This window comes from Sylvia atricapilla, chromosome 24 (genome assembly GCF_009819655.1).
Source record: "Sylvia atricapilla isolate bSylAtr1 chromosome 24, bSylAtr1.pri, whole genome shotgun sequence".
Lineage (NCBI taxonomy): Eukaryota > Metazoa > Chordata > Aves > Passeriformes > Sylviidae > Sylvia > Sylvia atricapilla.
This window is the reverse complement of record NC_089163.1, coordinates 1939601-1963173: the sequence shown is the minus strand read 5'-3', so window position 1 is coordinate 1963173 and position 23573 is coordinate 1939601. Positions and strand designations below refer to the sequence as shown.

The following is a 23573-nucleotide window of genomic DNA, read 5'->3' as shown; positions in this document are numbered from 1 at the left end:
GTGAAGAGTGAGCTTACTGAGAGGAAACGGCCTCAAGCTGAGACAGGGTAGATTCACAGTAGATATTCAAAATCTCTCGCCGTCCACGCGGCCAGACATTGGTGGGGGCTGCTTGAGGAGGTGGTGAAATCACCGAATTTAGCCGTGATGCGACTTAGGAGGCATTACAACGGCAGCGCTGTACGGACAGAGCGTTAAGTCGTTCCTTTGCATCATTCTTTCATCATTCCCCAGCGCTCCCCTCACGCCACCGCCACCGCGCCATTCCGTCGCTCAGCGCCGTGCGCATGCGCGGGGTGTTCCCGCCGCGGGTCCTCCAATCCCCCTCACACACACCTCCGAGCCGCCAGGGGGCGGCACTTCCGGCGCGGCACTTCCGGCCCCGGCGCTGCGCGGGCGGTGTGGCCGCTGCGCTCCCGCCGCCGCCGCCCCCGGCCCCCGCCGCTTTCCCTTTCCCCGTCACCGCCTCATGCAACGTCGCGACGACTCCGCCGGACGCCTGTCGCGTGGGCAAGGTCCCGGAGGTCGCGCTCCGCCGCCTCGTCGTCCTCCCCGTGGCGGAGGGGCCCGTGGGGTCAGCAGCGGATCGCCCGGTGGAGCCGCGGCCGGTGGGGCCTCAGGGTGCGGTGCTTCGGCCGCGATGGCTGGCGGCAAGATGGAGCCTGAGAACAAGTATCTGCCCGAGCTGATGGCCGAGAAGGACAGCCTGGACCCGTCCTTCACGCACGCCATGCAGCTCCTGAGCGCAGGTACCGGCATCCCCGGGCGGGGACAAGGGACAGGGCTCCCGGTGTCCTTCTGGCTCCGGTGTGAGAAAGGGTTAAAATGAGGGTTTTTTTCCCTCTATAATCGCAGCTCGATCCGCAGAGCCACAAGTTTTGCGTGTGTTTTATCGTTATATTGTGTTAGTCATTGCGGTGTGACCTCAGCCGGAATCAGGAGAATCGAACCCACTGCGGGTTGAGATAACTGTTTAATAATTGAACCAAAAAACGTGCTGGTAATAGTAAATACGCTGATAATGAGGATAATCGCGATGTCGAGAGGGAATAGAAACAAGCGACGCTCAGTTTGTTCACGTCCCGCTCCATCCCCGAGCTCCTTCCAGTCCCTGGGGTGACAATGACACTCTGGGGGATGGAATGTCCCTTGGGTGACCTGTCCTGGTTTGGGGACAGCTCCTCTCCTTTACCGAGAACTCTTGGGATAAACGCTTGGGAACAGCCGAAATACCCCTGGAATGGAATTTATGGTAATGGAATTCCCATAAAACCCCCTAAACCCAGCTGTTAAGAAGAAAAGCAGCCGAAATCAGGGCAGCCCTTCCATCCCTGGGGAAAACAGAAGAGCTAAAAAAAAAAACCGCTGAGAAGGTGTTTAAATCTCAGCGAGCCATTTCTGCCATTTATTTTAATTTTTTTTTTTTTTATTCCTCTGCTGGAACCCCTCGGCAGGGCTGGGCTGGTGCTGTGCGGAGGGAAGAAAGGCTGGAAATGGCAGGCTTTGTTCTGTGGCCGGGCAGAGAATCCTCCTTCCCCCAGCGCCGCTGTCCAATCGCCCGGCGCCTCGGGTCTGCTGGATCAGCTCCAAATCACCGAAACACGGGAACCGGCTCGGGCATTCCCAGCCGCTTTCTGCTCCCTGTGCCCGGAGCCAGGAGCTGCTCGGGTTTTGTCTCCTCAGTGCTCAGTGTCCTCCTTTTTTAAATTTTTTTAAAATTATTTCTCTCGTCGAGGCTTTAAAATGCCGAGTTCTCGAGGTTTTATGAGCTTGTTTTATCCAAGGAATAAATCATTCTTGAGAATTATAAATGGGAATGAGCTCAGATATTCCCAGCTACTTTCTGCTCCCTGTGCCCGGAGCCAGGAGCTGCTCGGGTTTTGTCTCCTCAGTGCTCAGTGTTCTCCTTTTTTAAATTTTTTTTTAATTATTTGTCTCGTCGAGGCTTAAAAATGCCGAGTTCTCGAGGCTTTATGAGCTTGTAGGGACTGATTTTTGAGAATTTCAAATGGGGATGAGCTCAAATATTCCCAGCCGCTTTCTGCTCCCTGTGCCCAGAGCGAGGATCTGGTCAGATTTTTGTTTCCCCAATTATTAATGTCCTCTTTTTTTAAAGTTATTTATTTGGTTGAGGCTTAAAAATGCCGAGTTCTCGAGGTTTTACGAGCTTTTAGGGACTGATTCTTGGGAATTTCAAATGGAAATGAGCTCACATATTCCCAGCCGCTTTCTGCTCCCTGTGCCCGGAGCCAGGAGCTGCTCGGGTTTTATCTCCTCAGTGCTCAGTGTCCTCTTTTTTTTTGTTTTTTTTTTTTTAAATTATTTGTCTCGTCGAGGCTTTAAAATGCCGAGTTCTCGAGGCTTTATGAGCTTGTAGGGACTGATTCTTGGGAATTTCAAATGGGGATGAGCTCAGATATTCCCAGCCGCTTTCTGCTCTCTGTGCCCAGAGCGAGGATCTGCTCGGGTTTTGTCTCCTCAGTGCTCAGTGTCCTCCTTTTTTTTTTTTTTAGTTATTCATCTTGTTGAGGCTTAAAAATGCTGAGTTCTCGAGGTTTTATGAGCTTCTTTTATCCAAGGAATAAATCATTCTTGAGAATTATAAATGGGAATGAGCTCAAATATTCCCAGCCACTTTCTGCTCTCTGTCCCCAGAGCGAGGATCTGGTCAGATTTTTGTCTCCCCAATGATTAATGTCCTCTTTTTTTAAAGTTATTTATTTAGTTGAGGCTTAAAAATGCTGAGTTCTCGAGGTTTTGTGAGCTTTTAGGGACTGATTCCTGGGAATTGTAAATGGGAATGAGGTCAAATATTCCCAGCCACTTTCTGCTCTCTGTCCCCAGAGCAAAGATCTGTTCAGATTTATCTCCCCAATGATTAGTACTCTCCTTTTTTTTTTTTTTTTTACTTATTTGTTTGGTTGAGGCTTAAAAATGCCGAATTCCTGAGGTTTTATGAGCTTGTTTTATCCAGGGAATAATAACTCTTGGGAATTGCTGTGTCTCCCAGGGTGCAAACAACGCAGGAGAGATTGTCACTTAAATAAATGAGGTTTATAATCCGATTTTCCGTCGGGTTTAATGGGTTTGATTAATGAAATTCTGTCAGCCGAGCTGGGCTGTGATGCCCACAGGAGATCCAAGGAGTTTGTAAATTCTCACACAAAGAGCAGAATTCTGCTGCACCTCCTTCACTTGAGGGGTGTAACAAGGATTTAGGAGGAGGAGAGGGTTTCTTTATCAATTGAAAATTTAAATTTTATTCATTAAATTAAAATTTCTTTATTAAATTCTTTTAAATTTCTTTATTAAAATTTTAATACGTTTTAATTTAAACTTTCCAAATGAAAATGTCATTTAAATTTTCGAATTAAATTTTAATTTAAAATTCCATTTTAAAAAATGCTGATTGCAGCTTTGGGGGATTTCAGATTGGAGCAGCTTCAGCTGTGGGTATTTTGAAATTCACTTTTTTTGGGGAGGGGTATCCACAGGAAGAATTTGAGGTAAAATCGTGGATTTAGGTCATTATTTTTTTGCTTCCATGACCCCCAAGGTGCTCTGGATTCTTTGGAATTTCAGTCTGGGCCAAAGCTGTGCTGCACAGAGCCAGCACAACTCCAGCAAAATGACTTCCAGACCCAGAAATGATCCTGAGTGGCAGCAGAATTCCTATTCCAGCCTTTTTTTTTGCCTTCCCAGACGTGGAATTGCTCAGCCTCAGGGAGGGAGCCACGCAGGAATTCTGCATTCATTTCTTTTGAAACAACATCTTAAAATTGTCTAAAATGCTGTGGTGGTTCTGTATTTTTGGAGGGGATTGGGCAGTGATGGGATTTTTCTTAATCCCATGGGCTCTGGTGTGGAAGTGGCTACACTGAGAGTTCTGTTTTCCTAAAGAGAAACTGAAAACTGGGAAATTTTTTTGCATTTTGTAATATAATCCATATTTCCCTCCTGGGATTTGGGGTCAATGTGACCTTCCTTTCCATAGGAAGAAGAAAATCCTGGTTTTTTTCCCCTCTTTGGCTTTATTCTGTGGAAAGAGCAGGGAGAGCTCTGATGGTGTGAGAACAGGAGATATCCCACCTGTGTGGGGTTTTCAGGGTTTTTTTTGGGGAATTTTAGCTGGTTTTATTTCATGGAGAAGCTCCAAAGGGCAAAGAGCTGAGCTTCCCAAGGATGTGTGAGCCCACGTGGGGTGGGAACGGGAGCAGGAAGGAGCTGGAGCAACACCTGGAAAAGCTGGGAGCAGCTGGGGGAACTCCTTCAGGGAATTCCCTCCTGGATTGCAGCTATTCCTGGGAATGGGGTGTCACAGGGATGGAGCTGTCCCTGGGAATGGGGTGTCACAGGGATGGAGCTGTCCCCTGGGAATGGGGTGTCACAGGGATGGGGATGTCCCCTGGGAATGGGGTGTCACAGGGATGGGGCTGTCCCCTGGGAATGGGGTGTCACAGGGATGGGGCTGTCCCTGGGAATGGGGTGTCACAGGGATGGGGCCATTCCTGGGAATGGGGTGTCACAGGGATGGGGCCATTCCTGGGAATGGGGTGTCACAGGGATGGAGCCATTCCCGGGAATGGGGTGTCACAGGGATGGGGCTGTCCCTGGGAATGGGGTGTCACAGGGGTGGGGCTGTCCCTGGGAATGGGGTGTCACAGGGATGAGGCCATTCCTGGGAATGGGGTGTCACAGGGATGGGGCTGTCCCTGGGAATGGGGTGTCACAGGGATGGGGCTGTCCCTGGGAATGGGGTGTCACAGGGATGGGGCTGTCCCTGGGAATGGGGTGTCACAGGGGTGGAGCCATTCCCGGGAATGGGGTGTCACAGGGATGGGGCTGTCCCCTGGGAATGGGGTGTCACAGGGATGGGGCTGTCCCTGGGAATGGGGTGTCACAGGGATGGGGCTGTCCCTGGGAATGGGGTGTCACAGGGGTGGAGCCATTCCCGGGAATGGGGTGTCACAGGGATGGGGCTGTCCCTGGGAATGGGGTGTCACAGGGATGGGGCTGTCCCTGGGAATGGGGTGTCACAGGGATGGGGCTGTCCCTGGGAATGGGGTGTCACAGGGATGGGGCCATTCCTGGGAATGGGGTGTCACAGGGATGGAGCCATTCCTGGGAATGGGGTGTCACAGGGATGGGGCTGTCCCCAGGGAATGGGGTGTCACAGGGATGGGGCTGTCCCCAGGGAATGGGGTGTCACAGGGATGGGGCTGTCCCCTGGGAATGGGGTGTCACAGGGATGGGGCCATTCCTGGGAATGGGGTGTCACAGGGATGGGGCTGTCCCTGGGAATGGGGTGTCACAGGGATGGGGCCATTCCCGGGAATGGGGTGTCACAGGGATGGGGCTGTCCCCTGGGAATGGGGTGTCACAGGGATGGGGCTGTCCCTGGGAATGGGGTGTCACAGGGATGGAGCCATTCCTGGGAATGGGGTGTCACAGGGATGGGGCTGTCCCTGGGAATGGGGTGTCACAGGGATGGGGCTGTCCCCTGTGGTGACCATTCCCATCCCAGTGCTGTGACAATTCCCAGTCCCACCTCTCAGACCATTCCTTCTGCCATCCCAGGAGTTTCTCCCCCTGTGCCACCTCCCAGGTGTCACCTTTCCCTCCCCGTGTCCCTTCTCCTGGCAGTGTCCTCTGTCCCCTCCCAGCAAAGTCCCAGAGCAGATCTGCCTGCCCAGCAATCCCAGGACATTCCCAGGCTGGGGGATGTATTTTGGGCAGGGAAATATTGGGATTAGGATTGCCAAACTCCTGAAATCCAGCCAGGAGCTGTTTCCCTTTCCTGGGAAATCAATCCAGCTGGGAAGGAAGGAGGGATGGAGGTTTTGCTTTCCTCAGAGGTGCTGCCACCCCCAAATTCTGCAGGGTTTTTGGGGTTTTTTTTAGGGGTCAGCGTTATTTTACTTTCCAGGTAATGTTTTCAGTCTTCCAAATCAAACCACTGTGCTCCCAGGGCACAGCTCAGTGCAGCATTTCCCATGGATTTTGATTTTTAAGGAAGAGCTGAGGCTTCACCCCCTTTAGCTGCCCCCCAGGAGCCCTGCTGGGGTCTGGAGGTGCCCTGAATTCCCAAAATCTGGAATTCCTTCACTGCTCCTTCTCCTCCCTTAACATTTTATGTTCCATTTGATTTGATTTTGGTTTGGTTTTGATCAATTTTTTAATTCCTCCTGGCCCTTCCCAGCCCAATTCCCAGGTGTTTCTGTAACTTTGGCAGGAGCCAAAAATGGATTTTTAAATTTTATATGGTTTTTTTTGCTGGAATTTGCTGGTTTCCAGAAGTTTTCACCCCAGTGCTGGGATGTTTTCAGGAGGCAAAAAAATTCCTGTGTTTAGTTTCATATGATTTTTTTTTTTCAATTTACCACTCATTAATTCCTGTTCAGTTTAATTTTAGCAAGGAAGTTGGAGGGTGTTTTTATTCTGGGTGTGTGTAAAAAAACATTTCTTGTTTATCTGCAGGTTGCATTTTCAGAAATGGTTTTGGAAAAACATATTATTTAAGGGTTTTAAGTTATCCTTAACCAGGCAATCAGTGGAAATTTATTTTCCAAATCTTGATTATTTGAAATTTTTAAAAAAAGCTCCATAAAACGAACCAAGGCAGCTTTTGTGTCTTATTTTATAAACTGGGCAGTGCGTGAATTAAAGGTATTTTTACTTTTGCTTTGTATCTTCAGAAAAATAATTCCTTTTTAAACAGATTTCTTTGCATTTGGAAATGTAAGGAGTCATGGTAACACTTTGGTGAGGGAGCCAAGGGGCTGCTGGGATTAGAAATACAAAATTCAGGGTTTTTTAGCACAATTCTGTGTCATTCTTTGAGCCCAGCTGGCAAATAAAATCTCTTGAGTTCCAACTAAACCCCAGTTTCTATCCCTGGGCCCATAACAAACCCAGAAATATAATTAAATAGAGATGATTTTTTCCTTGAGGTTAGATTTATTTTTTTTCTTTCATCAGAGATGTTTCTCAGCCCAGGAGAAGTTCAGGAGGACGCTGGTGACCCTTTTTTTCCTGCTTGGATCATCCTGTGACATTCCCTAATTGATAATACCCCAAATATCCAACGTTTTTCAGGTTGGAAAAGGTTTCCAGGATCGTCAGCTCCATGTGGCAGCCTCGTGGGGCTCAAACAGGTGGTTTGATGTGGCCAAAAATGCCCAGAAAATATAAAATCCAGGCTGGAAATGCTACTCCTGACCAAGCAGGCTGCAGCTCCATCCCAGAGCTGTGGGAAATCCTGGGAAGTGGCTTTTTCCCTTGGGAAAAGGCTCAGAAATTCAAATTTCCAAGCCTTTGGGTTTGCTGGTCAAATGGCAGAATTGGATTTTTATTTTATTTTTTTTTTTCACCAGGTGTAAATGGGATTTTTTTTTATTTTTTTTTTTCCTCTGGGTAAATGCTGTAATCAGGATTTGGGATGGGTAATTAATGATGTGATCAGTTTGGGGCTGGTTTTTTTTGGTTTTTTGGGGTTTTTTTCTGGTGGACCAAAGGATCAGCAGCAATTTGGAGTTGTTAACAACGGAATGACTCCAAATTAGGGAGGAATTTGTCAGGTAAAATAAAAAAATTGTGGGTTTTATTACCTCTGGGAAGGGAAACTCAGGCAGCTGTGGGCTGTGTTCTTCTGGAAAATGCTGAGGGGGTTATTCCTGCACCAGGAAAACACATTTCTGAGTTTCACAACTCACAAATAAATGCCTGGGAGAGGATTTTCCATCTCCATGTGGGTCATCTCCTGCCACCTCTCAGCGAAAACTGAATTTCCAGGAGGAGTTTGGTGATTAATTAATTAATCACCTAATTAATTTCCCTTAATGACCTGGTTCCAGCAGATTATTGGGGCTGTCCCAGCTCCCCTCAGACTCTGTGCCTCAGTGGGGTTTTAAAACTCATTTTTAATTTGCCACAAGCAATTAAAAAAAAGGCACAAAAAGAAAGAATAATCTGGATTTTGAGAGGTGAAATATTCGCGGTCGCGTTGCTGAATTCGGAATTTCTGAGTTTCCAACCCCCACTTCAGGATGATCTGTGGGATAAATCTGGATTTATTTCATGAGGTGAAGGTGGGAGAATTTCCCAATCTACACCACACTGGTGTTTATTGGGAATATTTTCAATTTAACCAAACCTCATCGTGCCTGGAGCTGTTGACACCACTCATTAAAGGGCAAATTTCAAATAAATTCGAGTTGGATGATTAAAAAAAAAAAAAGCTGGCTGATTTTTGTCACAATTTAGTAAAAATATTGATTATTTCAATGCAGTTTGGGCTGGTTTCTTTGCAGTTTTTGGGGCTGGCAGAGGAATTTTCCTCCTGGTATTTCTGGGGTTGTGTGATTCCATCCCTGAGCTGATGCTTGTTTCTATAAAAATATAAAAATATATATATTTTTTTAATCTCGTTTAGAAATTGAAAAAATCCAGAAGGGTGAGACAACCAAGAAGGATGAGGAGGAGAACTACCTGGATTTATTTTCCCACAAGAATATGAAACTGAAAGAACGAGTTCTGATCCCTGTCAAACAATACCCCAAGGTGAGGGGCAGGTAAAACCAACAAATCTTTGGGATTTGCTGATTTAATTTGGGGAATTCTCGTGCCTGGCAGGAGTTAAATCTTCTTTTTAAACCAAAATTCAAGAGATTTTATTTGGAAAAATAAGGAGTTTTTTAATTTTTTTTCTTTGCAGGTTTGCAGGGATTTTATTTTTAATATATTGAATTTATAGAATATTCTGGGGTAAATGGTGGTGTGTGGCTGGGATCTTGGATTTGCTGGAACAGACAATTCCATGTGTGGAGCTTTCTGATTTTGTGTTGAACTCCTGAAAGATTTGCTGGAAAGCTGCTGCAGGGGAGATGTTGGAATTGAAACACTTCATTTAGTTTGATTTTTCTGCTGGAGCATTTTTTAATTTAATGAATTAAAGGTTAGAAACTTTCATTTGCCTCTTGAAATTTAAATTTGCCTTCTGAAACTTTAATTTTCCTCTTGAAACTTTAATTCTCCTCTTGAAACTTTAAATTTTCCTGTGCATTTTTTTTAGTGAGCTGAGGAGAAAATGGAGAGTAATTTATTTTTTTTTCCCAACCAACAGAACAGAATTTTTTTTTTTCTGTTGATGTTTTTGAGCTCTGGAGCTGATTTTTTGTCTTTTTTTTTTTTTTTTCATTTCCAGTTCAACTTCGTTGGGAAGATTTTGGGACCTCAAGGCAACACCATTAAGAGACTTCAGGAAGAAACTGGTGCTAAAATCTCTGTGCTGGGGAAAGGTTCAATGAGAGATAAAGCCAAGGTAAAGGGGAAAACCAAAATTCTCTTGATGGTGTGAGAATTAATGGCTTCCCAAGCATTTCATTAAAAATTCAACTAGAGGAAAAGCTTCAATTAAAGATGAGCTGCAAAGTTGATAAAATAAAGATTCATCTCCTGAAGAGGCCATTCACTGAAGGGATATTTTTCCCCTCCATAAAAAGATTTAAAAAAAAAAAAATCCCTTTTTCTTGCTGTTCCCTCTGAAATTCTTAAATTCTCCTGGTTCAGTGGAGATTTTGGTGCAGCATGTTCCTGATAAAATCTTTGCTGAATCACAAAGTGCCAGGAGGTTTGTTTTTTTTTTAACAGCAAAAAAAAAAATACAAAAATAATGGGAAAAAAAAGATTATTTTTATTTCTTCCTGCTTATTTTGTAGCTAAAAATCAGCAGAGGTGTAACTTTATTTCTGATTTTATTTGAGCAGCACAAAAAAGGCTGTTTGTAACTCGTTAAATTAACTGCAAAACAGCCTGAAAAAACAGAAATATCAAAGATCTCTCAGAGCAGAGGTGGAGGAGCTTCACAAAGTGGTGTGGAAGAAAATGTTTAAATATTCCCAGGTAAAAATTTTGCTGGCACCAATTAAAAATGTATGAATTTGGCAAGAAATAAATCAGCTAAAGAGGCAGCAAAAAAAAAAGGAAAAAAAAAAAAAAGTAGGAAAGGGGTTTTTTTGCCTTAAAAGCTCCTAAACCCCTCAAAAAAAAAAAAAAAAAAAAAAACCAACTTGAAAAGTCAGCAACAAAAAGGTGGAAACTTTTTCCTTTTAAAGGAAAAAAACACCCCAAATGCCAAAATTACAAACCCTGATAAAGCTTAAAAAAGGGACTTTTTTGAATAGGTGGAAAATTTTTTCTTTTAGAGAAAAAAAAGCCCAAAATTACAAACCTTGTTAAAGCTTAAAATGGGACTTTTTAAAAAGGAGGAAATTTTTTTCTTTCAAAGAAAGAAAACGCCCCAAATGCCAAAATTACAAATCTTGTTAAAGCGTAAAAAGGAGAGATTTTTCAAAAAGGTGGAAAATTTTTTCTTTTAAAGAAAAAAACACCCAAAATGCCAAAATTACACAGACTCTTAAAGCATAAAAAAAAAAGAGATTTTTTTTGCCTTTTAAACAGATTTTTGCCCCTTCTAATGTGTTTTTTTGTTTTCTTTTTCCCCAGGAGGAGGAGCTCCGCAAAGGAGGAGACCCCAAATACGCCCATCTCAACATGGACCTGCACGTCTTCATCGAGGTCTTTGGGCCCCCCTGTGAGGCCTATGCCCTCATGGCCCACGCCATGGAGGAGGTGAAGAAATTCCTGGTCCCTGTGAGTGTCCTGCTGCTTTTATTTGGAATTATTCCTGAGTTTTGGGATGTTAAATTTTTATTAATAACGTAAGCGGAGTGTCCGCAGACGTCCCTTGACTTGTAGCATCATCTTATAACATCATCTTATAGCATCATCTTATAACATTTTCCCCTTCTCTTTGAGCCCTCAAGGCTCCCTAAATTCCTGTTTTTTTATTAATAATTTGTTCAATGCCTCATTATCAGCACAATTAATTAAGATTCTTAGTTCTTTTGATGCGCGCTCCTTTAAAGTCGTCGTGTGTCCTTTGTGGATGGGTCCTGAATGGTCAGATAAATTCATACAACAGATAAATTCATACAACAGATAAATTCATACAACAGATAAATTCATACAACACAACCCTTCCACGATTTCCATAAATGTGGGCTAATGAGGGAATTCAGCATTTCTATATCCATGTGTTACTGAGAGAATTCAACATTTCTGTATCCACGTGCTAATGAGAGAATTCAAAATTTCCACTCCCATATCCATGTGCTAATGAGAAAAATCAGGATTTCCACACCCATATCCACGTGCTAATGCTCTTATATTGTCCTTTATTTTTCCTTATTTATCTTTATTTTTACCCTTATTTTAGCCTTTATTTACCCTCTACATTATCCTTTATTCTCCCTTATTTATCTCCTTAATTACCTTTATTTTTATCCTTATATTATCCTTTATTTATGCTTATTTATCTTTATTTTTTACCTTATTTATCCTTATTTACCTTTATTTTCCCCCTTTGCTTATTCTTTTATATCCTTATTTACCTTTATTTCCCCCTTATTTATCTTTATTTTTACCTTTATTTTATCCTTTATTTACCCTCTACATTATCCTTTATTCTCCCTTATTTATCTCCTTATTTACCTTTATTTTCCCCCTTATTTTCCCCCTTATTTTATCCTTTCTCACCTTTATTTTTCCTCTTATTTTATCCTTTATTACCTTTATTTTACCCCTTATTTTACCCCTTTTTCCTCCTTTCTCACCTTTATTTTCCCCTTATTTTACCCCTTTTTCCTCCTTTCTCACCTTGATTTTTCCCCTTATTTTATCCCTTATTCATCCTTTCTTACTTTTATTTTCCCCCTTATTTTATCCTTTCTCACCTTTATTTTTCCTCTTATTTTATCCTTTATTACCTTTATTTTACCCCTTATTTTACCCCTTTTTCCTCCTTTCTCACCTTTATTTTCCCCCTTATTTTACCCCTTTTTCCTCCTTTCTCACCTTGATTTTTCCCCTTATTTTATCCCTTATTCATCCTTTCTTACCTTTATTTTCCCCCTTATTTTATCCTTTCTCACCTTTATTTTTCCGCTTATTTTATCCTTTATTACCTTTATTTTACCCCTTATTTTCCCCCTTTTTCCTCCTTTCTCACCTTTATTTTTTCCCCTTATTTTCTCCTCATTTACCCCCGTTTTTTCTTGCCCCCTCCCAGGATATGATGGATGATATCTGCCAGGAGCAGTTCCTGGAGCTCTCTTATCTCAACGGGGTCCCGGAGCCCAACCGAGGCCGAGGGGTCCCCGGGCGGGGCCGAGGGGCAGCCCCACCTCCACCTGTCCCCAGGTATGCCCAAAATTCCCAAATTCCATCCTAAAACTCCTTCTTCATCATCATCATGTCGGGCTTGAGCCAAGGTTTTCAGAGCAGGATTTTGGGGATGGGATCATCCAAACACTGGGAGCGGTTTGGGATGGGTTTGATTCGATGGTTCTGGTGCCTTGGGAAGGCTGAGCTGGGACAGAGATGGGGAATAAGGTAGAGATTTATTAAAAGGTTTTTAAGGTACATCTTGGGCAGGACAAGAGCCTGGGCAGGGCTACACCCAAGGTGGGCACAAAATGGGCACAAAATGGACAAAAAATGGACTCAAAAGTGAGCCCAAAATGGGCACCAAATGGGCACAAAAGGGACCCAGAATGGTCACAAAATGGTCACAAAATGGACAAATGGTCACGAGGTCTCACACTTTTATGAATTTCAGTCCATTTTCCCATTGGGGTTGAATTGTCCCATCCCAGCTCCAGCTGATGCAGTCCCATCCTTCTTGTCCCTCCCTCCAGCCCACCCTTGTTTGTGCCTTTGGCCCAGAGAACTTGTCCCAGGTGTCCTTGGTGTGCAGCAGGACAAGGATTTGTTTTGTGTCCCTGCTGTGTGCAGAGCTGAGTGAGCTCAGAGCTGCTCCCCTGGGCCCCACCATCCATTCCTCTACCAAAACACACCAAACCCTCCATCCTGGAGCTTCTCCGTGACTACCAAACAACTCACCAAACCCTTTCTCCCTGGCAGGGGCCGTGGGGTTGGTCCCCCTCCTCCTCCCCCTCGGGGTGCCCTGGTGCGGGGGGCGCCCGTGCGCGGGGCCATGGCCCGGGGGGCTGCCCTGGCCCGGGGGGTGCCACCTCCCCCGGCAGTCAGGGGCACTCCTGCCCCCCGGGCACGGGCTGCTGGCATCCAGAGGATCCCCCTGCCGCCTCCCCCTGTGCCAGAGAGCTACGAGGAATACGTAAGGAAGGGTTCAGTTAATTAATGGAGGGGGGTTAATGATGAACGGGGGAATGGGCGGTTGGGTGGTCGGGGTGGGAGAGGGATCAGTGGGATGGTGCTGGGATCACCAGGGGTCAGTGGGATGGTGCTGGGGTCACTGGGGATCACTGGGATCACCAGGGGTCAGTGGGATGGTGCTGGGATCACCAGGAGTCACTGGGATCAGTGGGAGGGTGCTGGGGTCACTGGGGATCACTGAGATCACCAGGGGTCAGTGGGATGGTGCTGGGGTCACTAGGGATCACTGGGATCACCAGGGGTCAGTGGGGTGGTGCTGGGGTCACCAGGAGTCACTGGGATCACTGGGGATCAGTGGGGTGGTGCTGGGGTCACTGGGATCACTGGGATCACCAGGGATCAGTGGGATGGTGCTGGGGTCACTGGGGGATCAGTGGGATGGTGCTGGGATCACCCGGGTCTATGGGATCACCAGGGATCAGTGGGATGGTGCTGGGATCACCAGGAGTCACTGGGATCAGTGGGATGGTGCTGGGGTCACTGGGGGATCAGTGGGATGGTGCTGGGATCACCCGGGTCTATGGGATCACCAGGGATCAGTGGGATGATGCTGGGGTCACCAGGAGTCACTGGGATCAGTGGGATGGTGCTGGGGTCACCAGGAGTCACTTGGATCACTGGGGATCAGTGGGATGGTGCTGGGGTCACCAGGGTCAGTGGGATCACTGGGGATCAGTGGGATGATGCTGGGGTCACTAGGGATCACTGGGATCACTGGGGATCAGTGGGATGGTGCTGGGATCACCAGGGTCAGTGGGATCACTGGGGATCAGTGGGATGATGCTGGGGTCACTGGGATCACCAGGGGTCAGTGGGATGGTGCTGGGGTCACCAGGGTCAATGGGATCACTTGGGATCAGTGGGATGGTGCTGGGATCACCAAGGAGCATTGGGATGGTTTCTCTTCTCAGCAAAAATGGGGATTTTTGTGCACTGATAAAACCCAGAGGTTGGAGGTTATAAATGCGTGGTTTGGGTGACACAGAGCTATGGAATATCCTGAGCTGGGAGGGATCCCCTGGGATCATCCAGCCCAGCTCCTGACACCCCAAAATCCCACCCAGTGCATCCCTGAGAGCTCTGGGGGAGCCTGGCCAGAACCCAGCACCCTCCTGGGGGAAAAAAAAACCTTTCCCTGCTCACAATTCCAGCTCTCTGTCCCATGGATTTATCCCTGGAGATGGAATATTTCTAAACATCAGCGTGATTTATCCCTGTGGGACACCTCTGGGAGCTCTGTGTTGGGCCTGATCCTGTTCCCTGTGGCAGGCCAGGATTTCCAGGCTCCTCTGGGAGCTCTGTGGGTTGAATTTTGGTTCCTTTTTGGTCCTTTTGTGACACTTTCTTTGTCCCCACCCTTGGCAGGGCTACGATGACACGTACGCAGACCAGAGCTACGAGGGGTACGAGGGCTACTACAGCCAGGGCCAAGGGTGAGCTGGATTCCCTTTGCCCAAAGGAATGCTGCATGGGCATTTTTCCCCCTTTTCCCCACCCTTTTTTCCCCCCCTTTTCCCCCTTTTTTTACCATTTCTTCCCCCTTTCTTTCCTTTTTTCCCCCCTTTTTTCCCTTTAATTTTAATCCCATTTGAAGCCAATGGAAACATCCCTGAGTTCTGCTGGAATCCTGCAGCATTTTCTGTTTTCCTGATCTTTTGGGAAGTGGTGGCAGGGTAGGGTTGGGATTTCCCTGTGCTGTAACCACTTCATTGCTTTTCCAGGGATACAGAATATTATGATTATGGACACGGGGAGGCACAGGAGACCTATGAAGCTTATGGTATGTCTGGGAATTCTGGGAGAGGGAAAAGGGGTTGGGAATTGCTTGTGATCAATTTTCTGATTTTCCAGCATCTGGATGTAAAAAAACACTTGAGGAGAATCTGGAGTGGTTTTATTTTATTTACCCAACCTCTCTGTGGCTTTAGATTCCTCTCAATCTCCATTATCTCAAAGGCGATGCTTTTTTAAAGAACAAATTCCATTTTTTAACTCTGGAAATGGGTCTTTCATTTCCTTGTAGCTTTTAGAATCTTTCAGGAGGTCTGGATTTCCACCCACAGCACTTGTGCTGCAGTCTGCTTCTCAGGGGCTGGATTTTCCGTGCTTCCATCTGCTCCCTTTATCCTCACAAACCCCTGATCCTGACTCTGATCTGCACAAAAACTGGATGGAAAAGCCTCTCCTTGGCTGTGGGCATCCAGTTGGACTCAGCAGGCAAAGCTCAGCTCATCTGAATTATGCAAAACTCCCAAATTAAGCTGGGCTGAGCCAAAATTTTATGCTTTAACCCCAAAGGGCCACCCAGCCTCCTTCTCTCCCCACTGATGGAATTGGAAGGGTAAAAGTGAGGGAATGAATGAGTTGGGATGAAGTTCACCAGGAAAAGCAAAGTAAAACAAGGAATTCATTCCCTGTTTTCCTTGGGAAGACATTCCAGAGGTCCCTCCTTTCCTCCTCAGCTGTGGCTGCAGTTGTTTTTGAATATCCAGCCTTTGGGATGACCTCTGGATGTGGCAGTGGAATTTTCCAGACCACGTGACATCCCAAATTCCCAAAGCTTTCATTTGAGCAGCTTAAAGGCCTGGAATTCCACGTGGGTGGAAGCAGCAGTGACATTTTTGAGCAGCTGGAGATCCCCTGGGAGCTGGGAATTCACATCCTGGCAGAGTTAGGGGAGCAGAGTTGTTATCTCCTGCTCACCCTGCTCCAGGTTTAACCCCAAATCCAGGAGCATTGAGGCATTCCCTGCTCCAGGTTTGGATTAAATTCCAGGAGCATTGAGGCATTCCCTGCTCCAGGTTTGGATTAAATTCCAGGAGCGTTGAGGCATTCCCTGCTCCAGGTTTGGATTAAATTCCAGGAGCGTTGAGGCATTCCCTGCTCCAGGTTTGGATGAAATTCCAGCAGCATTGAGGCATTCCCTGCTCCAGGTTTGGATTAAATTCCAGGAGCATTGAGGCATTCCCTGCTCCAGGTTTGGATTAAATTCCAGCAGCATTGAGGCATTCCCTGCTCCAGGTTTGGATTAAATTCCAGGAGCATTGAGGCATTCCCTGCTCCAGGTTTGGATTAAATTCCAGGAGCATTGAGGCATTCCCTGCTCCAGGTTTAACCCCAAATCCAGGAGCACTGAGCTGTGAATTTGGCTCATTTGGGGGATCATGAGCTCGTTTTGGAGGAGCACAAGGTGAATTTTGGGGGAAAACACGAGCTGTTTGGGTGGGTAACTTTGGGTGGATCACGAGCTCTTTTGCTGGAGCTGTTTTAGGGGCTCACTATTTGAGGATAACAGTTTGGGGGGATCAGGAGTTGTTTTGGTGGATCACTGGTTTTGAGGGGTCCAGGAACTGTTTTGGGAGATCATTTTTGGTGGACCACGAGGTGTTTCAGTGGAGCTTTTTGGGGGAACATGGGCTGGATTTTGGTGGAGCTCTTTTGGGGGGATCAGGCTCTGGTTTGGGGGATCACTTTTGGGGGACCACAAGCTGTTCTGAGGGAGATATTTTTGGGAGTTCACAAACTGTTTCGGTGGAGCAGTTTTGCTGGATCACAGGCCGGATTTTGGGGGCTCACCAGCCAGATTTTGGGGGCTCACCAGCCAGATTTTGGGGGCTCACCAGCCAGATTTTGGGGGATGACCAGCCAGATTTTGGGGGCTCACCAGCCAGATTTTAGGGGCTCACCAGCCCGATTTTGGGGATTCACCAGCCAGATTTGGGGGGCTCACCAGCCAGATTTTGGAGGATGACCAGCCAGATTTTGGAGGATGACCAGCCAGATTTTGGGGGATGACCAGCCGGATTTTGGGGGATGACCAGCCGGATTTTGGGGGATGACCAGCCGGATTTTGGGGGATGACCAGCCAGATTTTGGGGAATGACCAACCAGATTTTGGGGGCTCACCAGCCAGATTTTAGGGGCTCACCAGCCAGATTTTAGGGGCTCACCAGCCAGATTTTAGGGTATCACCAGCCAGATTTTGGGGGCTCACCAGCCAGATTTCTGGACAGCCATACCCTATTTTATCAGCTCACTTTCCCCCATCACCAGCTGCCCTTGGAGCCCTCCCACCACCCCTCTGAGACCCTCCATCCCTGATTTTTGTCCTTTTTTCCCCTCCTGCAGGCCAAGATGACTGGAATGGAGCCCGAGCCTCCCTGAAAGCCCCTCCAGCCAGGCCAGTCAAGGGGGGCTACAGAGAGCACCCCTATGGACGTTACTGAGACGCAGAACACTGGGCATTTCAAACAAAACAAAACAAAAACACCCCAAAAAACACAAAAATATCCCAATTTAGGAGCAAACAGTTGTTACTGGTTCTTGTATCTCCCGGGATTCCTGTTGCTTTACCCACAGCAGACAAGTAATTGTCTCCCTGTTTTGTTTTTTTTTTTTTTTTTTAATTCCTGGCCCTTTTTTATTTTGTTGGTGTTTTTTTGGTTTTTATTTTTCCTCCCGCTTCATCCTCACCTTTGCGTTTTTTTGGCTTCTTGTACGTAGTGATTTTCTGGAGAGATGAATTTAAATAGATTTTAGAAGGGGGTGGGGGAAAAACTTTTTAATTTTTATTATTTTTGGGAGGGGGGAGGAGGGTGGGGTTTTTTTTGTTTGTTGGGGTTTTTTTCTTTTCTTTCAGTGTGTAGGTGGCTTTTCTTTCTTTTGTCGTTTTAGGTTTTTAAAAAACAAAACAAACAAAAACTGTACCTTTTTTAAGGAAAAGAAAACAAAAAAAACCAACCAAACCCTAAAAAAAGAAAAAATCCCAAACCAAATTAAAAAGAAAAAAAACCTGTTAGTTTCCAAAGTGACGTGCTTTTTGCTTAGTTCTGAAATTAAGGTTTTGTTAAAACTGATAAAGTTTGTTTTAAAGGAACCCATAAAGGTTGTAGTTGCAGAATCCCAAAGTAGGCTACATTTCAAAATTCAGGGTTATATTTTTTTTAAAGAATTAAAATCATAATGTAACAGTAGTGGCTGCCACCATTAAAAAAAAAAAAACAAAACCAAAACCAAACTTCAGATGCCAAACCTTTAAAAGGAGATTGCTGGTGAATCTTGAAGTTTTTAAATTTTAACCTAAAAGATCCTCCAAACAAATTAAATAGCATTTTCTAAAGAGAATTGACTTAAAAAGAAAAAAAAAATTAGGTTGGTAAAAAAAAAAAAAAATTGACTTTTCTGATGTGGATTTTGAAATCTAGCCCCCCCCTGCAGTGTTGAGATACGCTTGGGAATATTTTTCCAGTGGAAAATGGGTTTTAGTTTGGTTCTAAATGAACAATTTTAAGGGGAAAAAAATCCCCCAAATTATGGCTTTGATTGGCCAGTGTTTGATAGAATGAATATTCCATGGCTAGGCCTGGAAAATTCTTATTTTTGTAGCATTTTGGGGGCAAAAAAACTGATGAAAATTTCCAACTTGCCTCAAAAAAAAAAAAATCTCAATTTGAAGCCATCCCAGCCACTTGTTCAAGTGTATCTCAGCACGAGTTTGTCATAAAAAGGGACACTGCAGCTGTAAAAAAAAAAAAACAAAAACAAAAAAAAAAAAAAAAAACCAAAATAAAAACAAAGAAACCCAGACAAAAAAAAAAAAATATCCCCAAATTTCACTTTGTACGTAAGATAAAAGTCCTAAATTGGATTTGTTCCACTGTCCTCCCACTTCTGTTCTGGAAGAGAAAAATTGCTACATTTTGTGTAAAGTCTGCCTAAATAGGTAGCTCCAAAAAAAAAAAGGTGTCAAAAAAACAAAAAAAAAAATGTCTGTCTCAATCTGTCAATAAAGTTTAGTCCTTTTTTAAATCAAAGTAAATGTGATGAATTGTCATTTGTTTTTTGGAGGTGTTTTTTTTATTATTATTATTATTGCTTTTTTTTTAACTATAAAATCATGCTAAACTTTAATTTGTATTACTATTATTATATTTATTTATTTTAAATCTTTGGAGGCATTTCTTTAAAAAAAAAAACAAAAACAAAAATGGTGGTTTTTTGGTAATTCTCGTGACAAAACAAAAATATTTTTGTCGAGCTTAAATTTATTTAAAAAAAATATATATGAAAAAGACCAAAAAAAAAAAAGGCAAAAAAAAGAAAAATTTGGTTTTTCACCCCCTGGAAGTTGCTGCAAGCAGTTTTCAGGCAGAAATCTGAATTTGAAAAGCTTGTGATGGTTTCTTTGGCTTGATGATTCAGATTTCAGGTGGCCTCAGGGAATATTCCAGAGGCTGGATTAAAGTGGCAACGCTGAGAATTCCAAGGAATTTCCTTTCCTGGGTTAAGATGATGCTTTTCCTTGGAAAAAAAAAACCACAAAAAAAACACTTTTAAAATGAAATTATTTTGTTGGTGGTGAACGGTGCTGCAGCTGCTCCTTAAATCTTTCCTGAGAGGGTGTGGAGGTAGAGATGTTTCATATATTTCTATTGCAAAAATTCAATGTTTTAAATGGTTTGCTCTTTCCCATGCAGCAGATGAAATTGGAAAAATTTTTTAAGGGGGGAGAGGATTAAAAAAAAAAAAAACAAAACTGCTCGGGGGTGAAAAATAGAATTTTAGGGAAAAAAAAAACACAAAAAAACCAAAAAATTGCAGCGCATGAACAGAGGGGAATATTTAAAAATTATAAAAAAAAAAACCAAAAAAAACACCACACACAAAAGTTGTATTTGTAGATTGTTATTAAAATGCCAATAACTGAATTTTCCACGCTGGTTTGGAGTCAGCTTTCAGGGCATAAAGGGAGGAAAAGCTCAGCCCATGCCCCCCTCAATTAAAGGAAAATTATCAGGATGCAATCAGGAGACAATCAGGATGGGTAAAGCTCTAACAGGCACCGCAGAGCCCAAAAGGTAAAACCCCTAAATGTCTGATTTTAACACAGCACATTTCTCTTTTTCCATAAACCTTTGAGACCCAGCCAACCCTTTTTGGATGTTAATTTAATGTAAAAGGGAAAAAAAAAACAACAACCCAAACAAAAACATGAAAAAAAAAGAAGAAAAATATGTTTTAAATATAAATATTTAAAGCCAACCCACGTGGCATAAATTAGCAATAATTTTATTTTTATTTTTAATAAAGTGTCCCCCTTTTGGCAGATGCACTGGGATGGAATGTGGGCCAAAAAGGGATCTTTTAAATATCCTGGGATTTTGAAAGGATAAAATGTAAAAAAAAAAAACAAAAATAAAGAACATGAATTGCCAGCTAGTCCTGCTACTGCCAAAACAAAAACCCCAAAACAAACCCAAATTCTGGTCAGTGGTTTGAAAATAACAATTTTTAGCCCCTCCCCTGTGAAATGTCCATAGCTCAGCTGAAGTTGCATGTTTTTCCTTCATGTGTAATTTGCATGCAGGAATCTTTTTCTTTCTTTCTTCTTCTTCTTCTTCCTATATATATTTAATTTTTTTTTAGATATTTAAAGATTTTTTTTTTTTTGTATCTCTGCTTCTACATTGAGGATCCTCACGATTTTTTTTTTTTTTTGGTTTGTTTTTTTTTTCCCTTTTCATTTGCAGGAATTTGGGGCTGTGACTCAGCGGGGTGAGGAGGAGGAGGAGGAGGAGGAAGAGCAGGACCAGCACCAACTGGGTGAGTTTTGGGGCCTTTTTACCCATCGAGTTCCCAACGTGGGGGTGGCACCATCTGAGCTGCTAAATTCGAATTTTTCTTTGGATCCAAACAAAAAAAAAAAAAAAAAAAAAAAACCACCCAAAAAAAGTGGAAGCTGCTGCTCTGGCAGAGGTTACAGCGTGGAGGAGGCTCCTGAGGGGAGGTTTTTGGGGGATTTTATGGGATTTTTGGGATGAAATCCATGCCTTGGAGCTGGGATTTGTGAGCAGGGGTTGCTTGGAATCACAGCGAGCCTTTAAAGGTTCTGTGCTTCCCAAACTTTGGGATTTGTTACCCAGGAGCAGAGCAGGGTTTGGGGATGGAGTTCCCAATCTCTGGGAATGGCTCAGGGGTTCCCAATTTCTGGGAATAATTCAGGAATTCCCAATCTCTGGGAATGGCTCAGGGGTTCCCAATTTCTGGGAATAATTCAGGAATTCCCAATCTCTGGGAATGGCTCAGGGGTTCCCAATTTCTGGGAATAATTCAGGAATTCCCAATCTCTGGGAATGGCTCAGGGGTTCCCAATTTCTGGGAATAATTCAGGAATTCCCAATCTCTGGGAATGGCTCAGGGATTCCCAATCTCTGGGAATGGCTCAGGGATTCCCAATCTCTGGGAATGGCTCAGGGGTTCCCAATTTCTGGGAATAATTCAGGAATTCCCAATCTCTGGGAATGGTTAAGGAATTCCCAATCTCTGGGAATGTCCCAGGAGTTCACAATCTCTGGGAATGGCTCAGAGGTTCCCATAATCCAGTAGAATTCCAGGCTGCAGATCTTTAACCCTGGCCACTTCCACCCTTTCCACTGCTCCCCCCTGGGCTCTGCACTGGGATGTGGCTGCTGGGGTTGGTTTTTCTGGGATCCTGCCAGGGAATGTCCCTCAGTGGTGCTGGGATCCATCCCAGAAGCCCAGGGTGGTTTGGGGTCGGGGCAGCCTCAAATCTCAGCCCGTTCCCGTGGGCAGGGATTCCTTCCCCCAGCCCAGACTGCTCCAGGCTGGCCTGGGATGGCACAGAGGAGATGTTTCCCTAAAAAACCCCTCTGCTGAGTGCCCGGGGGCTGATCCCATCAGCAAGGACACAATTCCCTCCTCGTGGGATTCCTTTGGGAACAGCAAAATGCTTCCCCTGAGACCCCTGGGAATCTGAGCCCCAGAAATAAAACTCACAAAGGAGTTTTGTCCAGATCCCACCCTGGAAATGCTGGAAAAGCCCAAATCCAAGCTGAGCACAGGAAATAAAAGTACAAATCTCATTTGATGGGGAATTAAAAAGCTCCTAAACGAGCTCCTCTTACCTCAGGAGCACCAGGGACAGGGAAAAGCCAATTTGTGGGAATGCAGCAGCAGGGAGCTCACCCTGAATTCCTGCACTGGACAATTAAATCCTGCCAGGAGGGAAATAAATGATCACAGGCTGCTTATCCAATCCAAGTGGGACATCAATTTCTGTGCCAATGCACCAATCTTTGCCATTTCTCTCCTCATAGGCCCAGCTTTTAGATCCAGTGGAAAAGATTGGCTAGAGATCATCCCTTAGGATGCACTTTGTTCCCAAATGGATCTTGGGATGCTGCCTTTGGAATAACCCAGCTCGTGCCTTGCTTGGTTTTGAGGGGTTTTTGGGGGGTTATTTTTGGTTTTGGGGGGTTATTTTTGGTTTTGGGGTTTTTTGGGGGGATTATTTTTGGGTTTTTTGTTGAGGGTTTTTTTTTTTTTTTGTGGGATGTGGATGGGAAAGCCTCAGATGTTACAGCAGGATGGAAATGTGAATTCCTCGAAATAACTGGATGTGCTGAGGGTGTTGTACAAACATTCCTTGGATCAGACAGCTCTTTCTCTCCTTCCCTCCCTCTCCCAGCCCCTTTTCCAGGCAGATTTTTTAGCCCTGGAGCTTGCCAGAGCTCGTTTGAGATCCTAAAATAACCCCCTGAGCATCGGATGTGCCTCTCAGAGATGCTGGAATTAGCCAGACATTCCGGGGATTTGGGAGATTCCCTGGGAGTCTGAGTCACCTCAGGAACCTGCAGAACCTTCCCTTTGCTGCTGGAATTCTGCTCCCAAGTGCCAGGGATCTTTTCCCTCTCCCTGTTTGCCCAAAGGCTTCATCCACATCTTGTCATTTGTAGGATTTTTTGGGGGGAATATCCCCAACCCAGAGAAAAAAAAAAAGAAACCAACCAAAAATCTCATTGTTCTTGGCTCTGTTCATGGCTCCTCTCTGGAAATGTTTCCCAGCAAAAAGCTGCTTTTGTCAGGAGAAACTTGGCTCTGGGAACATCCTCCTCAGCGTTCCCATCGAGTTTTAAGTGGGAACAACTTTTCCAGCCTCCAGTGCAGCCCTGGGGTGTACAGCCTCAGCCTGGGAGCTGCCCCAAAGCTGCATTTTGTCCTTAGTGGGGAGTGAAGGGGAGGAAAAGGCTCCAGCTGGAATTCCAGAGGTATCCCCAGCATTTTCCTGGGGAGAGCCTCATCCTGTGCCCTTTCCTTTTCCACCTTCTCTTTGCATTATTTCAATAAAGCCACTGGCTCCGAGTTTCATTCTGTGGAATCCTGGATTCAGGGAATGCTTTGGGCTGGGAGGGGCCTTAAAGCTGCTCCAGGGATGGGAATTTCACAGCTTTTTCTGGGAGTTGTTTTTTTTTTTAATCCTTCAGCCTCACTGAGAGCACAGTGGTTTGATCTTTTTTACC

General features: G+C 44.8%; 2 protein-coding genes across 2 annotated transcripts in view; both read left to right on the top strand.

Annotated features, from left to right (window-relative positions):
• The window catches only part of TINAGL1 (tubulointerstitial nephritis antigen like 1), a 205568-nt gene that overhangs the window by 163316 nt on the left and 18679 nt on the right, over nt 1-23573 (top strand). The window lies entirely within an intron of this gene.
• On the top strand, nt 378-17798 carry KHDRBS1 (KH RNA binding domain containing, signal transduction associated 1). The gene is made up of 9 exons (XM_066335082.1): nt 378-749; nt 8432-8559; nt 9203-9319; nt 10504-10650; nt 12128-12258; nt 12982-13195; nt 14620-14687; nt 14976-15034; nt 17383-17798. Exons 1-9 carry the CDS (start codon nt 470-472, stop codon nt 17478-17480), a joined length of 1242 nt encoding a protein of 413 aa, XP_066191179.1. The 5' UTR covers nt 378-469; the 3' UTR covers nt 17481-17798.

Coding starts and splice junctions, on each gene's coding strand:
- KHDRBS1 (XM_066335082.1), top strand. CDS start 470: ATGCAACGTCGCGACGACTCCGCCGGACGCCTGTCGCGTGGGCAAGGT. Junction 750..8,431: donor CATGCAGCTCCTGAGCGCAG/GTACCGGCATCC, acceptor AATCTCGTTTAG/AAATTGAAAAAATCCAGAAG. Junction 9,320..10,503: donor CAATGAGAGATAAAGCCAAG/GTAAAGGGGAAA, acceptor CTTTTTCCCCAG/GAGGAGGAGCTCCGCAAAGG.